At 36.9% G+C, this 24,492-nt stretch overlaps 1 protein-coding gene across 2 annotated transcripts in view; it reads left to right on the top strand.

Moving 5' to 3' along the window:
• LOC131046017 (general transcription and DNA repair factor IIH subunit TFB1-3) overlaps nt 1–24,492 on the top strand; it is a 255,073-nt gene that overhangs the window by 121,141 nt on the left and 109,440 nt on the right. For both annotated transcript variants that reach the window (XM_057979650.2, XM_057979649.2), the window contains exons 16-18: nt 10,245–10,301; nt 10,497–10,624; nt 10,706–10,897. In XM_057979650.2, coding sequence (XP_057835633.1) covers nt 10,245–10,301; nt 10,497–10,624; nt 10,706–10,897 — 377 coding nt within the window. The remainder of the gene's footprint in view (nt 1–10,244; nt 10,302–10,496; nt 10,625–10,705; nt 10,898–24,492) is intronic.

Here is a 24,492-nt window from a genome sequence, read left to right as displayed (position 1 = left end):
GCTCTCAGGGCCAAATCTTTTTACTTTTCACTTCAAATTTCCTTCGCTGAGGAAAATATCATCTCTTTACACGCCATGAGTAAAAGTTCGAGTCCAAACAAGGTCTAAAAATGTGTATATGAATAAAATCGCTCTGGTCCCTTGGTGAGGGACAGGAGTGAATTTACCTTTCTAGACAAATACTCCATCATTTCATCGTCCTTAATCAAGTCTGGATGCTCTATCACGTTCATTTTGTCCTCCATCATGCCTTTGATGTTTCAATTTGTCCAAACAAGGTCAGGAATGACTCCAATAAGCTTTTTCGCTCTGGACCGTTGGTGAGGGACATGAGCGATTCGCCTTGGACCCTTGGAGAGGGACATGAGCGCAATTCGCTCTGGATCCTCAGTGAAGGACAGGAGCGAAATTTGACTTTTTGAACTCTCCATCAGGATAAATTTTATGGAATATAACATTTAAGTATAAGTCTTATACTTTAAGTTATATTCCATATATACTTTCAGGATGTTTGAGAGTGGTTTCAGACCTCCAGGAGTTATATTGCAAAATCTAGTTTTTTGAGGTTTTTCAGTTTCCAGACTTAGTCAAATTTCAGGATCAAGACATTTCAGACTTAGACAAATTTTCAGGATCAGGTTATTCAGACTTGGCCAAATTTTCAGGACATTCCAGACTTAGCCAAATTTCAGGGTCAAGACATCACTCAAGCCGGACTTGCTTATCCATGTGATCACCTGGGCGACACTCAAAATGCAAAGGCTAACTAACAAAACCCTAAAAGACTAAAAAAAAAAACCCTAAAAAGCAAAAAAACATGGGTTCCCATTTGCAATGGGGCGATGTGTGAAAACGTCACAACACATTGCAAGATTTGCTTCAAATCAGAATTTAGTATATCATTCGCTTGAAGAGGTAATTTGGAGTAGCTTTGTATCTCAATCTCTAAGTCGGATTTCAAAGGCACCTTTGCAAGTCAATCACTTGATCAACCAACTTAACTAGCTTTGCAATTTACTTCTTTACTCGATCAATCAGGTGATATTTGCAACTTGTCATCAAGGCAGATTTAGGAAACACCTTTGCAGTGCAAAGCTTGAGTGGTGAAATTGACTTGCTTCGTAGTTTGAGACTTGATCGACCAAATTAGATAGCTTTGCAATACAAACTTGAAATTGTTAAGCTTAACATTTATCAAGATCGATCTTTTGAGTAAACTCGTGGCTTTGTCAAGTTTCACACCAAAATCCTGGTTCATGCCATCTCGAACCCCTAATGCTCTCTAACTTGCAAATTGACAACCTTCAACAACATTAACCACCTTGACAAGGTTGACAACACAACCTCAGTCATGACTTGACAAGACATATTCACTCCTTATAGGCAAGGGTTAACAACTACTAAGCATATCAGGCTAAGACGACCTAACTAAACACCTAAGCCTAAGCAAAAAGTGGGGGGTCCCCATTTGCAATGAGGCGATGTGTGAAAACATCACAACACTACCCTATGGTGTTTGCAAAATTGAGAAATAATGGTTATTATTGGAGTTATGATACTTTAATAATGATTAATTATAAGTGAATAATAATGATTAACATTTAATGAAATAAAGTCAAATATTAATACAAAAGTTATATCTTAATGTTATATTTGCACTTTATAACTCAAGGGTCCATTCATCATTAAAAGGGGGCCATTTTATTTAATTATTTAGGGGCCTAAACCAGGGAGGATATTAATTGTTAATAAAGTGCAAACTTGGTAATGTTATTAAATGATTTAAAAGGTGCTTTTGAGAGGGAAATCGACCCTTTCATGAGAAATATATAAAGTGCCAAGAGAAGATTGAATTCATTATGATTGAGCATTTGTTATTCCTCTTTCTTGAGCGGTGGGAAGAAACCAAGGGTTTCCAACACTTCCAACCATTGGAGAACATCAATTCTTCAGTGTTTGTGCAATTTTGAGGCTGTGAGATACCAGTTGAGATTATTGCCTGAGTGTGGGCTTTATCCAGGAGTCCAAGTTGTGCTAATAGGTGTTGAGATTATTGCCTGAGTGTGGGCTTTATCCAGGAGTCCAAGTTGTGCTAATAGGTGGAAGATTTCATCTAGGGTTTGAAGGATTGGGAGGTATATCTACAACAGACCTGGAGATTCACATTGGCTGCCATTATACAACAGGAAATCAAGCATTTAATTTGCAGATTATATACAGCTACAGCAGGGACGTGTTTCTTCAGATTCTTCATTGTGGAGGCATCTTCATTTCTCCTAGGTCTCCCTTGGCATCATTGATTTATAACAGCATATTACTCCAGGTTCATTACTTGCATTTTTATTTGTCTAAAGGAATAAATCTGATCGCTGCCATCAATAGTGCTGTATGTGCACATTTTATATTAGTCATTGGAATGACCTTTGATTGTAAGCCAAGAGACTTGGCATCGCAAATGGATCAGTTGTATATCAACATTATACTTGTTTTAGCATATAAATGAAGGAGATACAGAGTTGCATGCCATTTGTTTGTCAAAATGCTTAATTGCTGTAAGTGACTAATTGGCATAAAGATTTGCATTTGGGAATTGAAAGATGCATGTTAAGTGTTTGCATTAATACCTAGTTGCTGTAGGTGCATATTGGTTATCCTAGGATGCATGGAAAGTGTTTGACAATATGTCAACTCGCTGTACAAGTTGATTTCAGTCACTTATATGTATGAGAAAGGTCAAAAACAGTTAGTGTATCTTTCTATTATATTATCAACCAATTGTGCATCATTAGAAGCATTCAAAAACATCATTTGCAAGCATTTCAATCACATTTGACATCATTTCAAGCAAGCATAAACAAACTGAAACACAAATCCAGCAAGCATAGAGGTTGTATGCAAAGTGTTTGATGATATTCCTTGAGCCTCTAATCAGCAGTTTGAGGTCAGATTAATCAAGGGATACTACAAGAATAAAAAGAAAATTGAAATATTATAGAATAAAATTAAATATCATTAAAATTTAATCTAGTTAATGAATAGTTAAAATTCAATAAAAGGGAGAAGAGAATCTCATTTGAGGGCGGGGGGGAGGAGAAAGGAAGAGAGAAGGGAGCATGGGAACTAAGGAAGGATTAATGGAGGAAGAAAGGAATGGGAGGAAATGAGGAAGGGATCTGACTCTTTCAAAGGAGGTAATTAAGAAATTTTGTGACTCTTTCAAAGGACATAAATGATGAAGGGTTGTAACTTGTAACTCTTTCAAAGGGTGGTAGTTATGAAAGGTTTTGACTCTTTGAAAGGTCATAAAGGTTGTGACTCTCTCAAAGGATGGTGACTGTGAAAGATTGTGACCATTACAAAGGGGAGACATGATAAAGATGTGTGACTCTCTGTCGTGTTGGAAGATATAAAAGGGGAGAAGGTTTCATTTGATGAGGACATCCAAGAGAGATCAAATTGAGAAATAATTTATTATTCTCAAAGGTAGCAATGAAGGGTGGTGATTCAAGTCTTATGAAAGGTGGTGACCCTTTCACCAATGAAGTATAAAATAGATAATTCCAATCTTTCAAGGATCACTAATCAATCATCATCCCAATCATTCAAATCAAGCAAACAATCAATCAACAAATCATTCAATCATCATCCTCTAATATATCAAACCAGCACTTTATTACATTATCACTCACCTATACGTCAAATCATACAATGAAAGATATTCATTCATTCAATCAATCACTCATCAATCATTCAATCAATTGAACAGAAGAAGTAATCATCTATACAGCAGATTATATATATATATATATATATGCAAGACTGTATGCAGAATTTGTTTTTCAATATATCTATATGCTTATAATGATTATATGTGAGTGAATGCATATTTATGTCTATACACTTGATAATATAATATACCTACAATAATCGACCATAATAGGGAATGAAAGGAAGTGCAAGTAGGGGGAATGGTGAGGCCTTACTAGGTACACCATCTCATGAGAATGGTTAAGGACCACATGAGGCCAAGGGGAACAGAGGTTCCACTCTTGGGCCTAGGGTCAAGTTAAGGGCACCCTATTTCAGTCTTCCCTACGAGCCCTATATGCGTTAGTTATTGAGGTAAACTAGAAGGGATCTTCAATCATAAGAGGTGAGAAGGATAATGTGATGGAGGGGAACAATGTACAGGCTCCGGAAGTACACCACCTCATGAGCATGGTTAAGACCACATGAGGCCAAGGGGGACAGAGTTTCCGCTCTTGGGCCTAGGGCTGGGGATATTTAGGGCACCTCATCATGGCCCTCCTATCTCAACCCTCGTTATGGTTGAACCCATGAGATCATTTAGATTTATGTGCTATAAGTGTCTTCCTCCCTTAACCCTAGAAATGGATGCATTACATGTATTATGTCTATATTATCATCTAATTTCGTTGCAGGTTTCCAAGACAGACTTATCTCATCCTATTCTTAGGTGAGGATTATATCTTCAACTATATTATGTTCCTTGTTTCATTTGGATTTTGGGAATTTAGGGCAAATTACAAGGTAATCCAGAAAAAGGGACATTACATTTGAACTGGCCTATTCTTCAATTCCACAAATTAAATTTGGGATAGTATACATTTATGGGTTTGCTTTGTGTTTTGTCATGATGGTCAAAGTCAATTGTGAAGTGGCAAAGCCCATGATATTTTAGTTTATATCTTTGAGATATTGCACTCTTATGTATAATGAACGTTTCTCCAACAAAGAAAGGGAATGAAATCAAGGTAAATTACAGGTTCTGTAAATCCTTTGTGGGCTCAATGTCTTCGATTGACACTAAATCTTGAATAAACAAGGTTGACTGGATGAGGGATCAAGTCCAATATCATGATTGACATTTCTCCTGATATTTTTAGTCTCACAATTGGCATTTGTCCCTGTTCTGGACATGTTTATCTTGCGAGATCTTGTACAGGCTGTCTATGTGTCATGGACTGTGTGTTGTTTGTTTCTTTCTTGGCAGGGTGTAAAGTCTTTCACGGTGTTGCTTGGTGGTCCCATAGACCTGCAATCTTTTTGATTTTATTAAAATCTTTCATTTCATTTCAATTTATGTCACAATTTGTTGATGGTTAATAGTTCCAAGGGTTTTATTCAACTCATCATCCAATATTCAGGTGATCATTCATAAAGCCATCACATGCATGTTCAAGTGTATCAGCATTTTAGCAGATTCTGTAATCTCCTTTCTGGACTAATCTTTTTTTTTCAGTCTTATATGTTTATTAGCATGAATTATACGCTAGATCTCCTGCTGCTTGTAGATCCCATGCCAACATTTCAGTGGCATTAATATGCTCATCAACAAGTCTTGCCTCATGATATCAACATTTTAGAGCTGCACAACAACATTCACAAGTCCAGAAACAGTCAAACTTTCAAGAAGTCTAAGAAGTGGAACATACTCACAAGTTTGTAATGAATTTGTCTACTTGAGAAGCATTATAAATTGGATGGTTAGTGACTTTGGGCAAGCTTGAGAGTAGCAAATCATGCACAACTTGGTATTTATGAATGAATATAAATGCTCAATTTCTCCGAGTGAAATGCTGCATATGTTAGAGGTTACATGTTAATCTTGTAATTCACAAGTTTTGAAATTAAATTCACATTTTATTTTGTAGAATACTGTTAAGCATGTACCTGTGGTTCTTTAATGGAGTCTAATATTGTTAGATAATCTCGCTTTCACTGACTGATACAAGTAGACTATAATAGATTTAGACATTTAGTATCTGTGGAATATTGTCTTTACTTGTGTCCACTTACAGTGCCAATTAAATTTGTAGAGAAAAATTCTTATAAGATGCAAATGCAGTGTTTATGCATTTAGAGGATGTTTAAAATAGGAAGCAATGGTCTATAGCAATGAATTGTAGTTTCTAAAACGTGAAAGATAGCTGGTGGTACCAAAAAGATATGATTATATCCTGTTGGTGTTTTCAGAGAGGAAATAAAATATCCATTGAAATATATAATTATAATATCATGTAAAAAATACAGAAAACCAAGCTTTGCTATTTCCTGTACAACTAGACAACATATACATGAGACATTATATCCTGTTAGTGTTTTCGGAGAGGAAAATAAAATATCCATCGAAATATATAATATCATGCAAAAAATACAGAAAACCAAGTTCTGCTGTTTTGTGTACTAGTAGATAACGTATCCATGAGTCAAGATTAAGAAGCAAAATACTTGATTTTTCTCTATCCAGTTACCAATGTCTGCTCGATGAGGTAAGAAATCTCCAAGTGGTCCTTTAGCTTTGGAACCTACAATGTGAAACAAAATATGCCCTTATTCTTTCTGATTTTGACTATAAAACTGTGGGTCATTCCTCAGTAGTTGAACTACTCCATCTAATGTTACAAGAAAGACTAAAAGATTGGAAGTTGTCTATGGTGTAACTTTGAACATTAGTGATAAGCATAGCAAATTTAGGCTGATTTACCGTAGAACATTGGAATAAGGTGTTGGAATATTACATCTTTGGAATATCTCACTAAAGGCAAGAAGATTCTACAAGGTGGTCAAGACCATGAGATTAAGTGATCTTTAATGATCATGAAGCAAAGGGAATGAAGGAGAAGATTAGAAGAAACACTTGAGGAAAATACAAATGTATGATTACCAAGTCAGAGCCCTTCCCAAGAACACAGTTAAGTTGAAAAGTCAAGACAATCTTCTCTGGACGAGGGAAGTTTGGAGACAAAGCCACATTCCTTCATAGAATTGTACAAGAGTAGCCTTTGAGGTATTGAAAGGCTGTCAATTGAATGAGAAGAAGCTGAGTCAAGGGTGTATAAAAAAATCTGAAGGCGAAACAATTATGGGAAAGGTAGAAGTTGAGGGAAGCGTTGAGTTGAGCTGAGTTTGCAAGAGAAGCATAGGAATGTTTGAACCAAAACTCCTTGGCAAGTAGATTCTTGGTGCTAGGTTGCATCTAAATAAAATTACGGTAAGGCCTAGTGGAGAAAAGCTAAATTTGTCCAAGTTTATAGGCAATGGATCTGAGGATCTTGTTAGGCACTGTAAGACTTGTGAAACAATCTGGACAACAAATGGGGCAAGATGATAAAACAATATGGCTATGATCTTTTCCAGCCATAGTGCGAGGTGTAGCATTTGAGTGGTACACGAAAATTGACCAAGCATACCAAAATGCATGGGAGAGATTAAAGAAGGCCTTCAAAGAAGAGTTTAAATTACTTCGTGATGATAAGGAAATAGTAGCAGAAATTTACAATACAAAACATGGTAAGCACGAAAACGTACGAGCTTATCATCATAGACTTAAAGAATTGCTGGTAAAATTGGAAATAGAACTGGCTAATGATCTAAGTGGTGGTTCATTGAAGGTATACTTCCATCATTAAGAAAAAAGATGAAGGTAGTACCACCCTTGTCCTATTTTGAAGCTTATAGTTGGGCAATGGACATAGAAAGTGAAGATATAATGTCCTTGCACAGTGAAAGAAAAATAGGAAAAGATGAAAGTTTGGATGACAATAGCGACAATGAATTGGGAATGGTACAAGCACTCCAAAGGGACATGCCCTAAATGATGAAAGAATTGATAGTGAAGAAAGAAACCAACACAAAAAGTAATGGACTTTGGTGTATTGAGGGCAAAATTGAGGGGCACGCAAAAGATAATCATCTGTGAAAGATGTTTTGTGAGATTTGTCAAGTTATGGGTCATTCAATAGTGGAGTGTCCATGCAATTTGAAGACTAGGAGTACACAAGTACTCTTTACGTAGGGAGAGAAGTATACTCCATTAAAGCAACAAAATGTATCCCCAGATGATTATCGAAATTAAGAGGAAGTTGAAGTAAAATATAGTGTGACCCCAAAGGATGTTGTATCATACAATGTCGACAATGTAGTGAATGGGGACACTTTGTGAGAGACTACTAGGACAAGTAGGACAAAGTGCAATTATTTTGCAAATGGTGTAGACTTGGAGACCATGAAGACATTGGATGTTCAAACCAAAAGGCTAGCATTAACCTAATTAACATTGATATGCAAAATTAAGTACCAGCTATCACTCGTGCCCAAGCAAAGAAGGCTATGTATTCAGACCCACGTACAAAATAAGAATGGCTTTGTGAATCAAGGTTCGAAGTGGAGAATGCTTTTGTAAATGTTATTGCAATTTCCAATTTAATAAACAAGTTATATGTTTGATGGTGTATTTAAAGTTTTGGTATTATGACTATCACAATTATATTTTCCTTTCGTTTGCTGCAGGTATGAAGGATGAACATGTATTGATTTCAATGTCATCTCCTTTCTTTGGAATGATGTATATATAGTAAGGTAGTCACGATCAAGTGGCACCTTGATCGGACTTGTCTTTTAGACATGTCCGACCAAGATGTCACTTAGTCGTGACTCTTACAAACATCAACCGATCCACTCGGTGATAACTAATCGGTGCTAGTGTAAATGATAACAGATCTATAAACATACCCGATATTGAATCGGTATCATTGCAAATGATAACAGATCTATAAACATACCCGATATTGAATCGGTATCATTGCAAATGATAACAGATCTATAAACATACCCGATAATGAATTGGTATCATTGTAAATGATAACAGATTGATAAACACACCCTATAGTGAATCGGTGTCAAAGTAAACAAGCCCGATAACTAATTGCATTTCATATGCTATCGGATCAATACCCCGATAGTATATTAATGCCGATTCATAAATGAATCGACATTAATATGCTATCAGGTTACTATCCCGATAGCATTTAGATCAACGCTTAACTATGTTAAGCAAGTCGTCGATCTAATCCATCTTTAAATGAATCGGCATTAATATACTATCGGGGTACTATCCCGATAGCATTTAGATCAACGCTTAACTATGTTAAGCAAGTCGTCGATCTAATCCATCTTTATCCAATGTCAATATCATAATTATGATCAATGTTATAGTCTGATAAACATAAAGCATGAATCAGATAATCTAATAGCATAGATGAGTAAGCCAATAACAGAATAGAGGAGATTAATGAGTTAGGAGAGTCTTATCTTGCAGAAGCTACTAATGCATTAACAGCTTTGGATACCAAACACTACCATTCAAATGCAAACACAAGTATAGTAACAAATCAATTGCAACCAAGAAAAATATTACAAGGCAAGTACTTCAAAATATTGTACTGGTTAAAGTAGTGGTTTTGTTACAAAGTACTCTTGAGCTTCAAAATACTATTGTATCAGGGGAGAACTGGACGGTACATGCAATGACCCAATTGGAATTTGATTAGTATGAATATCAAATAACCAAATCTCCACTATTGGGTAACCATGTGATTGATCCAATGTTAGTGACAGTTAACAGAGCAAGGAGGCCAGCAGTGGTGAATATGGAGATCCTTGAAAGGAATCTCACCAATACAATTGTTGATGGTGGGTTTGGCACGAACATACTTCTAGAAGACAGTTGGAGAAGTCTTGGCAAGCTGACCATTTGGCCCCCAACCGTGTTTAGGCATGTTGCTCAAAGATTTTCCTTTGCATCGCAATCTGGGAGACTGTACTTCGTCATCATTGTCTGATCTTCCATACACAGGCCATTTTTTTCTGACGGATTAGATTATTGAAAGGCTGGCCACCCAGTTTTTAATTATTGTGTATCAACTTCTTACATGTTTTTACCTTGGAACTAATTGATTATCTTCTTGTTTATAACTCAACAACACAGGCAAGTTAAGCTTTGTTTTTTACTAATGCTGTTTGATTCCAAAGATAATTGTTTATTATATTGTTTCAGATCCTACACTACAATGTTCTTTGTTACCAAATGGACACTTCCACGATCCTAATCTTTGTGCTTGGAATGGAATAATTCTGAATCATTTATTTCATTGGGACACTGTATTTATTCAACCTGAAATGTTGTGTGCTGTAGCGTAAATACCAAAATATGTTAAGATTCTTTTTGGATAACTCTACCTAATTTTACATCCCAGGACAGGATCGAATCTTTTTCTAGTGGCATGTTATTTTAATATTTTGGAATATTGCAGTTTTGCTCACCAACATTGGGTTAGGCATAATTGTCTTATGTTACTAGATAATATCTTTCATTATCTCAAAAATTCTTGACAATCATTATTTCACTAAATATAACAATTTCTATTTATTTACAATTTTAGATTCTGAGCTAGGAGATACAAGGACAGTAGCTGAGGCACTTAAAAGAGCAAAGCAAGGTGAGGATGATATATGTTGTATTTTGTATTTGTTTTTACTGTCCTTTTGTAATTTGAGTACATAATTGGAAATTTATTTGGGTTCTCCTTTTCACGCTTTCTTGTATAGAACAAAGGAAAATGAGATTGTTATTGATTTTGGCTTTTTGCACAAGGCTTTTCTTTCTTACATTAGGTTGTATGGTCTCTTTGCAGCTGAAATAACAGCTGAAACAGTAGATCAAGGAACTGAGCAAAGACGTCTGGATAGGCTTAACAAAATGACTGAAATTGATGACTTACAGGGCCCTCGTGGCCTTCCATTTGTTCCACTCTATATAAAGGTGAATTGTTGTAACTTATCTTGCTTTCACAGTATGACTGGTCGCTGCCTCTTAAACTTATAAGTGGATTGCTTATTTCAGGATCCCCGTCAATATTTTGATTCACAACAAGCCAATGCAGTTAGAGCTCTAGGAGAGGCAGACTCTTCCATAAACTTAAATAGGGATCAATTTCATCCTGATGAAGTTTATACTTCCATAGGACGACAAATCTTGGAGATCAAAAAACATGGCATGAAAGATCCAGTAATTTATCCTGATGTAGCGCTTAAGGTAACTTGAAAACTCCCAATTCTACTACATCATATATTAGTTAAATGGGAATTTTGTAATAGCGAAGCTTTCTGAAGGTGTTACTGTTACCTAATGATTTTTGGTTGCTGGTATTATATTTTGGCTATATTGTGAAGACTGTTGTTTCCTGCTATTTAAGGATATAAGGAATGAAGTTCACACATGAAAATATTAAAGTGGAGTTCTATCTTGTTGGATGACATTACTCCAGTCTTTGCCATAAGGCATATTTTTTAATTTGTAATGTGTCTCTTGAAATGGACCAAAATCTGGCTCAATGTCTAGCAAAATGCTTATGACACAGAACCTAGGAAGCTTCTTGTTATTTTTCCGATCCATAATTTCTGCACCTTGATTAGGATATGATCAAAATAATTCTGGATAGCAAAGTTGAGTGAATAGAAATTTTCAGGATGACATAATGTGTTTTAGTAATGGAGTAATGCACAGGGATTGGCTATCAATAATAGGAATTTTTAATATGATCTAAAATCTAGAAATGGTTACTTGATATTTTGATACTTCTAAGATAATATATAAGCATGCCATATAGTTATCAAATCTATTTGACTGTGCGCAACTAAGTTTCACAAAAAGTAGGATGTTTTTACTAAAAAATGGTCTCATCACTTTTACACATCTTTGAAATGGGATATTGGCTTATTTGCCGTTTTTTGTTGTTCTTGGATTCCACAAACCTAGACTCTTGTTGAACTGGAACCTTATTTTGGGCCATTCTGCATTTCCAAATGGTTTGGTGCAGATATTATTTACCGCACTAAACTATTACACCACCAATTGCAATATATATAATGCATAACCTTGGATACCAAGTGATTGTAGAAGAATCGTGATTGAGTTTTTTCTTGGTAGTGCTTTTTACATCAAAGTGTAGAATGAGGAGGACCGTGTATAATCAGACTCCTTCCCTAACTACAAGAAGTGTATTTGAAGTGCTTGATGGTTGCCAATAATAACAAAACCATCAATAATCACTTACAACTGCGCCAACAACCCTAGACAAGACTAGAAATTACACACATTTCTTTTTAACATGATTCTGTCAAATCATGATAACATAATGAGTAACTTTCATTCAGTGGCAGCAATACAAAGTATTTATGTAAATTCTCACTGTTCATATATACCACATGTTATCTACAATATTACAATTTGATTACATCATGATGACAAATGGAGGGTTAATGGTCAATGATACCTAAAGCATACCATAAGTGCTAGCATGATCATGTAGACTCCTTTTATTTAATCTTCTATGGTTCACCTTGGGGTACAATACTAACCCTCCAATGTGGATATAATCCCTATCTACCCCTCTAAATGGATTTTGTGGCCTGTGGTGAGAGTGGACATTTAGTTTTTCTTGCAATGCATAGGGATAACGTCCTAAAGACCAATAACCCAAGGTGCTCCTACCATTGGTAAACTAAGATATCAATTCCATATCAAGCTATACCATCTCAATGCTACAAAGTGGGATTGATGTGTTACCTGCTTATGCTTCATTAGAAATTCTCTTTCTTGCAGTCCATCAGATGACTAAGCAACCAAGGACATCCATCGACAACATGCTGTTATCCCCAAGGCGGACATCCTCTTGGCAGAATCCGTTCTGCTAAGTGGTATGAGTAACAATCTGTCAACATGATATGCTTCTCTGCTATTGTCAATCTCAAGAATGGATAAACTTATCTCTGAACAGGTCATAAGATCTAACCATCGATGATCACCTCAGATGGAGAAGGGTAGCTTGCATAATAGAGGTATACAACCTTTATAAGTTCTCATAGGGGCCTTACTCCATCCATTGGTGTAAAATTTAGCACCTGTAATCAGCTTAGCACTATAACTGGAAGAGAAGATCCTAATTTGAAATAAGTAGTTCCCAAACCCAACAATCTCTATGGTTCAACTACCCATTCTGGTGTTGTATGACATGAAGTGTTCAATCCATTCATCCTTGAGTTGTTATGGCTATTAATCAACCAATAGGAGATAACCATTCCAATGAGATCCACAATGCCATTAGGACACAATGTATATATACTCATAATTCTCATTCATAATTAGTAGTTTTTACATAACATCATGATGATTAATTAATACTACCTAATTGTCTCACACACACAGTTCAATTACATTGTAGGGGTTTCCTCCTCTTTGGGATCTTCCTCATCCAAGGTACCTGTAGTTATAGTCATACTAGTATGGACATAGTTATCTTCCCCAATGGCTATTTTGGAGAGAGCAAGAGAATTGCATCTGTAGCCGAAAGGGATGTCTCTAATAGCTGAGGGTTTTGTCTTTGCTATTGGACACAAAATTTCCTTTGGTGGCCCCTGACTCTTTGAAAGTTTGGCTAGTTTGTTTCCCTTTTGGATTTTGAGTCATTTGATGGTTTCTGCTAAAGGCATGGTGTCTGATATCATCTCTATTTCAATTTTTGGTGGTATGGTCACAATTTCCTTGGATCCTTTTGAGTCCATTTGTTAGGGGTTCAATTTTCCCGTGGATTTCTTGTTTCCTTTTCTTTTACGACCCATGGTTGCCAACACCAAGTAGCCATATTATTGCAAGGAAGGTGTCATCACCTAGGTCCTAAGGCCAAAATCTATGCTCTAATACCTAAGGAACCCAACTTCTGCTATTGTTTGATGGCCAATTGAGAGGCATAAATGAACAAAGAGGATGAGCATCCAAAATGAAGGATTTCAGCTTGGTATTACATATGACAATACTCAGATCAGTGTTACTATGACTATGGCATTTCACAGATAGTGAGAAGAGGGGTGATTGAAGATTTTCTAAAGTTAAAAGTGCAAAGCCACACATCCCAACATTCATAATAAAGACTTTAAATTGCTGTTAAATAATTTCTAACCCTTGCACAACATTGAAAATCAGAAATTCAACTAGACGAAGAGATATAAGTTGGACTAATGGCATTTGAGGGGTTTCCAAAGCTTGAAACAACTACTTCACCTTCTTGTTGTCATGCCCTCTGACCTAGCTTCCTATTTTCTGCTCTCCCTCTTACTTGCCCAACTCCAAATTCTTCTTCTCTTGCTCTTGTTCCTCACGTTTTTCTTTCCTGAAGAAGAAATGAATAATGAAATCCATTACGGTGGGTTGTAGCAATTTTATAAATGCTAGGCACCATTTCTTTTCCTTTAAAACCTGCAATCTTCTGTTGAATTTGAGGGTTTCCATTCTTCTTAATGGTACGGTTAACCATTTCCTACATGCCCACGCCTTACCCATTTACTTCCTTGGTGGTCTCTTGGCCACAAGAATCAATTTTTGCCCTTGTCCTTTCCTGTGAACGCATTTCTTCCTTTTGTTTGTTCTTTGGTTTATTTTTGCTTAACTTTATTTGTTTGGCAATTGATTTGAATTTCATTTAGCTAGCACCCTCCTTTCCACATGATGCATAAGGTTCATTTAATTATAAATGTTTTTATTTATATTTATATATATATTGTTGTCCATTATTTATGTATGTGTTTAATATATATAAATGTTTAATTTGTTTAATTTGTCTTTTGCAGGAATATTGTTATCCATTACCTATTGTCAATAGGGACTAAGTTTGGTGAATATCAATGTCTTGAAACATAATTGGAACAACTAAATAATATCGATAGAATAAACGTCAATGGTACTAGTGTTAAACGAACTTTAGGTTATCGAAACTTACAGGCAAGGTGTAGCAACTAAAAGGGCGTTTCCGTTTGTCTGTTTCTCATAATGCAACCGAAAAATCTACTTCATCTTGCACCCTGCGTACTTGCAACCAATAACAAACTTCACACAAGTTCAACCATTCATTAGTTTGGGTTAGTCTAAACAAAATCAATGCGTTAAATTTACAAATACATGATAAGGATAGCAATTACATTCGATATTATTAGCATAAGGTTTTACAACTGACACACATAGGTGGCCCACATAACAAAATCAAAACTCCACCCCTAGTCCATATTACATCGAGGCTAGAAGGACATTTGTAGTTTGTTTAATTTTTGAAAATGGAAATTCCAATGGATAAATATTATGTTTTCAACTTTCACACTTGAAAAGTATAAATCCAAATGCAATTGACACACAAGAACCTACGTGGAATAGTAAATGGAAATGAGAAACTTCCTATAGATTGTAATAAAGTATTACTAGTCTTACTCTCTTCGATTTTGAGATACATCATATAGATTTGACAAAATCATGTAAGGAAATTTAGGAGAATTTGAATACACTATTTGAAGCAGCAATGGTTAATGCAAAAATTTCTTTAAAGTTTCAGCCTTTCAAGTTCAAGATGATTGATAGAGTCACCATGTCAAGCCATGTGAAAAGTTTGGGATCTTGTCTTCGACAACTAGTAGAAGTCAATGTTGTAGTGGATGATGAGGATGCTGAAGCCATTTTGCTAAATAATTTATCTTCAATTTAGCAATATTATAGCTCAAAATGGATGGTTAACTAGCTAGCTTAGGAGATTGTGGATCTTGGGAATCATACCTGTTGATGTGTTTTTATGCATTATGCAACATAGAATAAAATACCATAGGCACTCTATCCTCTCTTGATCAAAATCTCCTCGGATGCTAAATTATGTGATCAACCGAGATGACTCCAAGGCAGAGAAACGGGACTTGCCCGGACTCGCCTAGACTCAGCGAGTCCGAGTACGAGTCATGCTCGGCGAGTCCTAGGGACTCGAACTCGGACTCGTCCGAGTTTGGGGAGTAAACTCGCCAGACTCGCCAAGTTGGTGAGTTTGGCTCAAAATCGCCAGACTCGGCTACTGGCTGGGTTAATAAAATGACAAAAAAAAAACATTCTAAAAAGTTTTGTTTAAAAGTAATAAGTTTTTTTGGAAGGGTCAGGAGCGAATTTTGACATTTTGGTCTCTCCGTCAGAATTATTTTATGGAATATAACATTTAAGTATAAGAAAGAAGAAAGATATCTTATACTTTAAGTTATATTCCATATATACTGTCAGGATGTTTGAGAGTGGTTTCGGGCCTCCAGGAGTTATATTGCAAAATCTAGTTTTTGGAGGATTCTTCAGTTTTCCAGACTTAGTCAAATTTCAGGATTAGGACATTCCAGACTTAGCCAAATTTTAGGGCATTTGAAGATCAAGTTGACATTCCAGACTTTATCACTCACCAACTTGACCTAGCTCGGACCTTCAAGAATGATACTCACTCACCAAGCAAGACCCAATTAGCAACAAGAGCAAAACCAGGCCGTAAGGAAGACTCTCAAAGAAACCCTAATTCAGACTTGTAATAAGTTTTTTTGGCCTCGCGGGGCGCTGCCCCTCGACCTCGCCCTGTATCGCGACAGGGAGCGCGCAAGGGGCGCTGCCCCTTGACCCCGCAAGGGGCGATGCCCCTTGACCTCGCCTTGGGGGCGCTGCCCCCAAACCCCTATCGAAAAATATGGGGGGAAACTGCGTCGATAGAAGTAGAGAAAATTTAACCTCCGAGTCTGACACTGATTGGATCGACCAGGTAGATATAGAGGTTGAGACTATAGCCATGGCAGAGGAGGAGCGGAGAGCACGAGCACAGATAGGAGATTCAGAGGCAGATAGTGACGCGAATGTTCCTGATGTTGGTGAGCATGGCATGGTGTCACGGGGAGCGGCTATGGCAGTCGAATCATCCAGGACCTACCTTAGACGCCTTCGCAGGGGGCCGGGGCCGGAGGGTGCAGGCTCCTCTGAGCCATAGACTTGTAGTTGTATTTACCTTTGGTATTTGTATGAAACATTTGATGATGATAATATGATGACATGGATTTTTTATTCCATGAGTTTTGTAATATTGTATACATTTGACAATATTTATATATCTATGTTTGTTATTTTCTTCAGCTACAATTTGCGTTTATGCTTATGTGATTGATGGATACTTGTGTATGTAATCAAATGAGCCGAGTTTGATGATGTTATTGTGTCTTTAAGGTGTATTCAATAAACGGTGTCTGAAACAAGTTTTAAATATTTGAAAGTCTCTAAATTTCTTGAGTTTTTCGCTATCCCGAGTCCAGCCGAGTCTGGAGCCGAGTCTGACGCCGAGTCCCGAGTCCGAGTCCGAGTCAGCCTTGCCGAGTCCGAGCCGAGTCCGAGTCCTGTTTCTTTGCTGCAAGGTTTCTAATGTCAGGTCTTGACATGTAGATAGCTCAATGGTTGATGTGATATTGCTGGAATCACAAGGGGACTTATGTTTATACTTGAATGTTACTGGAACATGAAGACTTACTTGATTTGGAAAACAAATAGCAAAAGGAATTAAGGGTTAAGAAAGATAATCTAATCCTAAGAATGTAGGAACTAATTGTTGATTAGGTGTGACCAAACCAAACTTTGTTTCACCATCAAGAAACGAGTATACAAAACTGGTGCAATCTCCTAAGGATAAACAAATGATTTTCATATCACCAATGCACATCAACCACACGAACAATGAGCATGAAGTAATAGAAGTTAAGCTTTTACAAAAGTTCAGTTTACTACGCATTGCAATTTGCAATCAACAAATTACATGTAGTGTGAACATTAGGTACACCATTCATCAACAACGATATCTTCCATTCATCTAATCAACTTTGAAGCAAATGAGAAGTAGAGACCACACAACATGTTGAATTAACATGGAGAATTCGCCATAACTTGAATGAAAACAAAATGTCTCTTACAACAAGGTCTTAGCAACAATCTTTGCCTTCTCCTACTCTACTCTAATTCCTAACTATTGATTGCTCTTGCTACTAGCAATTATCTATTCTTTCTATTACTCTACTCTTCTCTATTAACCCTTTACAATGAGAGAGTTGAGCCTTTTATAGTACTCTCAATACAATTCGATGGCTCAGATTGATTCTCCAATTAATGGCCGAGATTTACAAGGCAAAACCCTAATTAGGGTTTGTTACAACAAAATCTATTCTAGCCAATGAGATAATTACAATATTTGGAACACATGTCCAACTTTTAATGGGAACCAATGAAATTTGAGGTTAGGTATCTTGAAGTTTGTGCCATCATAGGATGAGTCAGATACATCGAACTTAGACGAGTTGATGTGGAGCCCTTTGATTGGTTGAATGATGACTGGGATGCCACCTCAACTTGCATTGTAGACTTGATAGTTCATCATGATGCTTAGGTCTTGGTCTTCCTTTTCATAGGTCTTCTAGGGATGTAGACTATGTGATACCACATGGTTGCTTATCTTGCACAAGTTCACCTCCTAGCTTGGAAATATCTGCTTGCATGGTGCTTGATCTCAACTTTCTCTCATTGAAGCCTTGAGTTCCTCACGTTGCAATGCTTAGCCCTTTGAATGCTTCACTGTGTTACCCTCGCTGCATGCCTTGGTTTTTGATGTTGTTGATTCATCTCGTTGAGTAGTCTTTGTGAAGTCTTCTCTTCAAGTCATCACCTTCATTAAGCCCATGAGGTGTTCTTCTCTTCTATCTTTGCATCAAAATCTGAAAGATAAAAGACCTGTCATTATACACCAAGGTTTGAATGAGATAATATTAATACCTAACAAATCAGGTCACTATAAAAACCCTATCATTCTGAAAATATCATTGAGGAACACCAGGTGTTAAATCTGATTTTGCCCTTTCGAAGCTTTAGAGATTATCTGCAATCAGATCTGCCTCCCTAAATCAAGTTTGCTCTTCAAATACTGTACTCAAAACTAGAACGATTGATGTTTAAAATACACATTTGATCTTTTCTTTATAGCCCTGTCTGAATAACAATCCCTCATCAAAACATGCTTGGTCTGCCTTGTATGTGCTAACTAGGGTTCAGATTTAGTCTGATTACTGAATTTTCTAGATATGATTCTCATGTTTGGAGGTCTGAATTGATTGTTTGCAGGTCTGATCTTACTGTCTCCAGTCTGAGCGCATAATGTAGAACAGATTCTAGGTGGTGTTTTGCACAAACTTAACCCCTGAGCGCATAATGCCACGTGGCCTGCACAATGCAGAGCGTATAGTGCATATGGTGATCATGCACAGATGAATGGTCTTGCCCAGTGCATATAGCTGGTCGCACAGTGGATATATACATGCACTAAGCACCAAGGTTTAAACTTAGTAAATTTTGCCATGTTGTAATACTAGATTTTGAGTTTGGATATGGTACTAATTAGCCTTCCACCCTTTATGGCGCATAATGTATTAACCCTTGCACAAAGATTACATTGTTGCTTGCACAGCTATGGTGCAGATTACACCTGTGTATGCACAAACTTTAGTGCGTTTTTCATGTAGGTGCACAAGGATGGAGGCATTTTCGGGCTGATTTGCACAACTTAATGAGGGCGGCAATTTGATATTCATTTGCACAAGTTAGACCTATATTTGGCCTTTGCCTTAGACAAATTGATCATCAAGATGATCATTTTGATGCTACTTTCCCTCAAACCATCTCTAGCTTGGGCACAATTTCACCTCTCATTTGCACAAATTTCATCTTGGTAAGCACACTAGTATCATGACCACAACTTGAGAAAAAACTTGACTTGATCAATTTTCGTTTTCGCACCCCAATTCATCAACCTTGAACACTTATCTAACATTGCCCTAGCTTATCTCATGGTTCTTGCCTCTCTAGAATGGGTGCATTTCTAGGGTCCATTTGCACAAATACTGCTTGATGAGCAAGGCTGTATAAGGACCATGAACTAAGCAAAATTAAACTTAGATATTTTTATCCTCCAAACTTGCGATGAGTTCACTGCTTTCACACTGTCACTTGGATGTATCTCACCATTGAAAGCAATTCTTGACAACATTAGCAACCTAGCAACCTTGACATCACCTGGCGACCTAGCTTAAACTACTCATCTTGGACTGACATAATCAACCCCACTCATAAGTAAAGGTTAAGGACTAAGAGATTGACACTAAGACAAGACCACCACACTAAAACCCTAAGCTAGGATCGAAAAAGTGGGAGTCCCCATTTGCAATGGGGTGATGTGCGAAAACGTCACAACATCTAGCACCACCTCGAATAAATGTTCCCGAACATTTCAAAGATAAAAACTCAATCCACAGTTAGAACCCTCGAAAAATTCAATCCAACCTATCAAGAGACTAGGAAAAGTACTCAAAAGGAAGAATCCCCAAATTGGATCAGGGCACTTAGTCTTTGATTACCCATGTGTGTGTGAGTGTATTCATTTCGACTCACAAGAACATTGTGACTACTTAGAATCCACCATGACTAGCTACATAGTTTGGCCAAACTTCATAAGCATCCTGGATAGGGCCTCGTTGCCAGTGAGCGTGTATAGCCCCAATGAGGTTATCTTTGTAATCTCATGAATATTGCTCCATTGCCAGTCGAGCATCTATAGTCCTGATGGAGTTATATTCTGATATCCCCAAAGCCAAATACTTTGATATTTCATTTTTCATTCATTTCTCTTTTTCTTGATTTTTATATAAAACCCGTGAGATGATTTGGGCATCAATTGACCAGGACGATAGATCATATTGGCTATGATCCTTCCCAGGAACCCGAAGAGGCATAGCTATTTATTGGTACACAGAGTTTGACTTGACTTCCTAAACTACTTGGGAAATATTGAAGAAAGCTTTTGAAGAGGAATTTAAGCTACTATAGGATGATAATGAAGCAAGGCAAACACAAGAATGCCAAAGCCTATAATCATAGGCTCAAAGAGTTCTTTGTAAAGTTAGACAAAATATGAACCAATAGCTTCAAGAAGAGATCTTCATTGAAGGCAATATGACAAAAGATGAAGGTAGTACCACCCTCTTCATATACATATGTATACAATTGGGCTACGAATATAGAAAATGCAGAGAAAATGTCTTCTTGTGGTAAAAGAAAAGAAGAAGATGATGAAAGTTCGGATGATAGCAACAAGGACAAATTTGGAACTGTACAAGCTTGAGAAGGGACATGATGCAAATGATGAATGAATTGAAGGAAGAAAAAAAGAAGAAAAAGACAAAGAACTATTATGTACAAAATACAATTGTGGAGGGCATATTGAAACAAATTGTTTGAAGAAACTTTTCTATGATATTTGTCAAGACTTGGGCCACTCAATCAAAGAATGCCCATATAATTTGAAAACGAGTACACAAGTACTCTTCGCTTAAGGCGTGCAGTCCAGTCCACGAAGTACACTGCCAAAGCAATAAAATATTAACATTGGAAATGGTGGAAGCATTTAGTCAAATGAAATATGATTCTAAAGGACGCTCTATTATGGACATTGAAATCCAAGGTCTAATAATAGATTCAACATCAATACTAGTGGAAGAAAGAGTTAGATACAATATGATTGAAAAGGACACCCTATGAGTGGGGACACTTTGCGGGAGACTACTAAAGCATTCAAAATAAAGCAGGGCTCTTGTGCAAATGGTGTAAACTAGGAGACTATGAGGATACCGACAACCGAAAACAAAAAATCTATCATTGATATGGTAAATAATTAGCAGAAAAACAATGAGGTTTTAGCAATCATGAGGGCATACACCAAAAAAGCAATATATTTGAACTTGTGTAGGGAGAAAGAAATTCTTTGTGAAGCAAAAGTAGAAGTGGAACAGACCATAGAAAAAGAACGACCCTCTAATGGAAACATAATTGTTTCCTTTAAACTCTTTAGTTTACTAAAATTATTGCAAGGTAATTATTGCAAACTACCATAGCCATCAAAATGGTAGATGTTTTGCAAAGCATGCTGCAATTAAGAACTGCAATTACTACCACAATAGATAGCAATTGAAGAGAAGGAAAAGTGAGCCAAGAGAAGGGCAAAGATTCAATAGTGGAATTTCCACTGCATGGTGACTAAATAATAGAACCCAATGTTGAAAAACACTTAGCAATAACTCTTTTGGCCCAAAAATTTCAAAAACTTGGGACTTAGGAAAAACTTAGCAATTTTATTGAACATTCTATATACATAAATGTTTAAAAATATTCATCAAAAACAGACATATTACTAAATTTGTTGAGCATATTACTAATTTCTATCATATATAAATCAAGATTAGAATTTAATACACACAATAGACCAAAAAACAAGTTCAACTCTAAATGAGTTATAATGCCGTTTCCACTAGCCATGTCATATATAGAAGTTGCCTCATGTAAAGAGATTTTTGGCAAGCTATGCAATAATAACATGCAAGTAGGCACACTCAAGAGTTATATCCCAATTCCCCATCACCCACTCATTATAATCAAGTTTTTTATATGACATATTCCAATAACTAACGAGGATTTGGGAGTGGAGACTCAAATGAGATCGAGGGGTAGTGCCCCTCCTTGGGGTCAAGGGGCAACGCCCCTTGTGGGGTTTTGGGGGCAACACCCCCAATGGGGTCGAGGGGCAACAAATTAAGGCCTTTGTAACCTTTACCACCAATGAAAATTGTGTTTTTTTAACTGCAAGCAAGAAAAAATAAATTTTGTGAATTTGTAGGAGTTTTTAATTCAAAACTTGAGATTTTTTGCATTTACTTGTGAGTTTTATAGGAAACAATTGCCAAGAGTTTTTCAAAAACTCATTGGAGAGTTTTTGGATGAGTAACTTGCCTGGCATTTTGGCTCAGGAGTAAGCATGAGTCAAAAGAGATTTTGGAGAGTTTTTCAAAAATGATATTAGAATCCATGTTGCTGATAGCTAATGTGATGAAGAAACTTGCAATAGTGCACATGGAGATTTTCAAGTAGAATCTAACAAACACAATCATCAATGTATGGTGTGGATTGAATGTACTTCTCAAAGATAAGTAATTAAGTCTTTGTAAACCTATTATTGGGCCATTGACCTTCCAATTTATGGGTGCCAATGAACAAGGAATTAATGTGTTAGGGGTTTGTTGATGTGGTTTTCATGCACATGCGAGCGCAGAATAAAATACCAAGGTATATTATCCTCTCTTGAACAAAGCTTCCCCGACCGCTGAAGATCTCGCCAAAGGATCAATCGGAGCAATTCCAAGGTTCTGATATGTAGGGTCTCTACGTGTGGATAAGCTCTTGCGATATGATGTGATTTTGCTGGAATCACAAGGGGACTTACATTTGATGACCTGAGCGTCTGATTTACTTTGAATATCACTCGAACGTGGGTCTTTACTGATCCTTGATTTTTTTAAAAAGGAAAAAAAAGATAAGGGTTGGAGAGGAATCTAATTCTAATGCTAAGAGTGTAGGAGCAATGGATAACCTTTGATGAAACTCTAACTAAGTCTTGCTTTGACATGCTATGATCATCTCCACAAGGTTAGTGCGATCTTCTAAGGATAGCTTTATGATGTTTAAATCACCGCTACAAGCATAGATACCGTCAGGTTGATGCATATCAATGAAGAAGCGATAATTGAAGTTAAGCTTAAGTTGAATGGTTCCAGTTGACTACGCAAGGCAAGTTTGCAATCAACAAACCACTAGTAGTATGGATATACAAATTTCACCATTGATCATACAAATTCCTTCCATTCATCTAATAACATGAAATTAAATTTGAGAAGTATACATGCAAATTGTCGAATCAACACATAGAATTCACCATTTCGCCAATGAAGTTTACATGTCTTTTGCAACAATGTCTTGACAACAATCTTTGCCTTCTCTTTCTACTCTACCCTAAAAGCTAATTGCTCTTGAACTGCCACTACTGATTATTGACCATCTCTAACTATTCCCCGACTATTAACCTTTACAAATGAAGAGCCAGGGCTTTATATAGAGAGCCCTTTACAAATTGATGGCTCTGATTGACTTAGAATCAATGGCTAGGATTAAATGATAGAAACCCTAATTAGGGTTCGTTATAACAAACTTCCTTAGCCAATGAGAAAATTACATTCTAGGAGTGAGGACCAATAGGAAGCAGGGGTAGGTACATTGAAGTTTGTGCCGTCCCCGATGAGTCAGGTACATTGAATCTGGACATGCTAAGGTGGACCAATCCAACTGGAGGAAAAATGACTGGGATGCCACCTTGTCTGACGTTTGTGTCTTGGTTGATCTCTTTTTTGTCTTTTGACGCGATGAATGATGTACCTCCTTGACTCCCATATGCTTGATGAGGCTTCCTTACTGTCAAGTTCTTCTTTCTCCAGGAGCATACCTCGCCTTGAAGTGTTGGTAAAGTCATTCTTCTCTGTCATCATGTGGGTCTTTTGTGTGGTAGAATGGTGTCTTTTGAGGATAGCCTGGAACTCCTCGAACACTTGTAGCCTTCCAACGCTTTAGAAGCATCTTGAGTCCTCCTCCATGCCTTTGGAACGTCCTTGATGCTGATGGGCTTAGAATAGGTCATCCTTGTCCTGGCTTGATTTTCTTCCATTTGCAAAACAAACCAAAAGATGATTAAGCACACATGATATATTTATCTTGGTCATAGCACTTTTACCTTAAATCATTAACAAAGAGGGATCAAAATGGAATTTGCTTTAGGATCCTCCCTAGGGACAGGCCCTATAAGATTTTCGCTATGGACCCTTTGGAAGGGTCAG

The sequence above is a fragment of the Cryptomeria japonica genome, chromosome 3 (genome assembly GCF_030272615.1).
Source record: "Cryptomeria japonica chromosome 3, Sugi_1.0, whole genome shotgun sequence".
NCBI lineage: Eukaryota > Viridiplantae > Streptophyta > Pinopsida > Cupressales > Cupressaceae > Cryptomeria > Cryptomeria japonica.
This window is presented reverse-complemented; position numbering and strand designations above follow the sequence as displayed.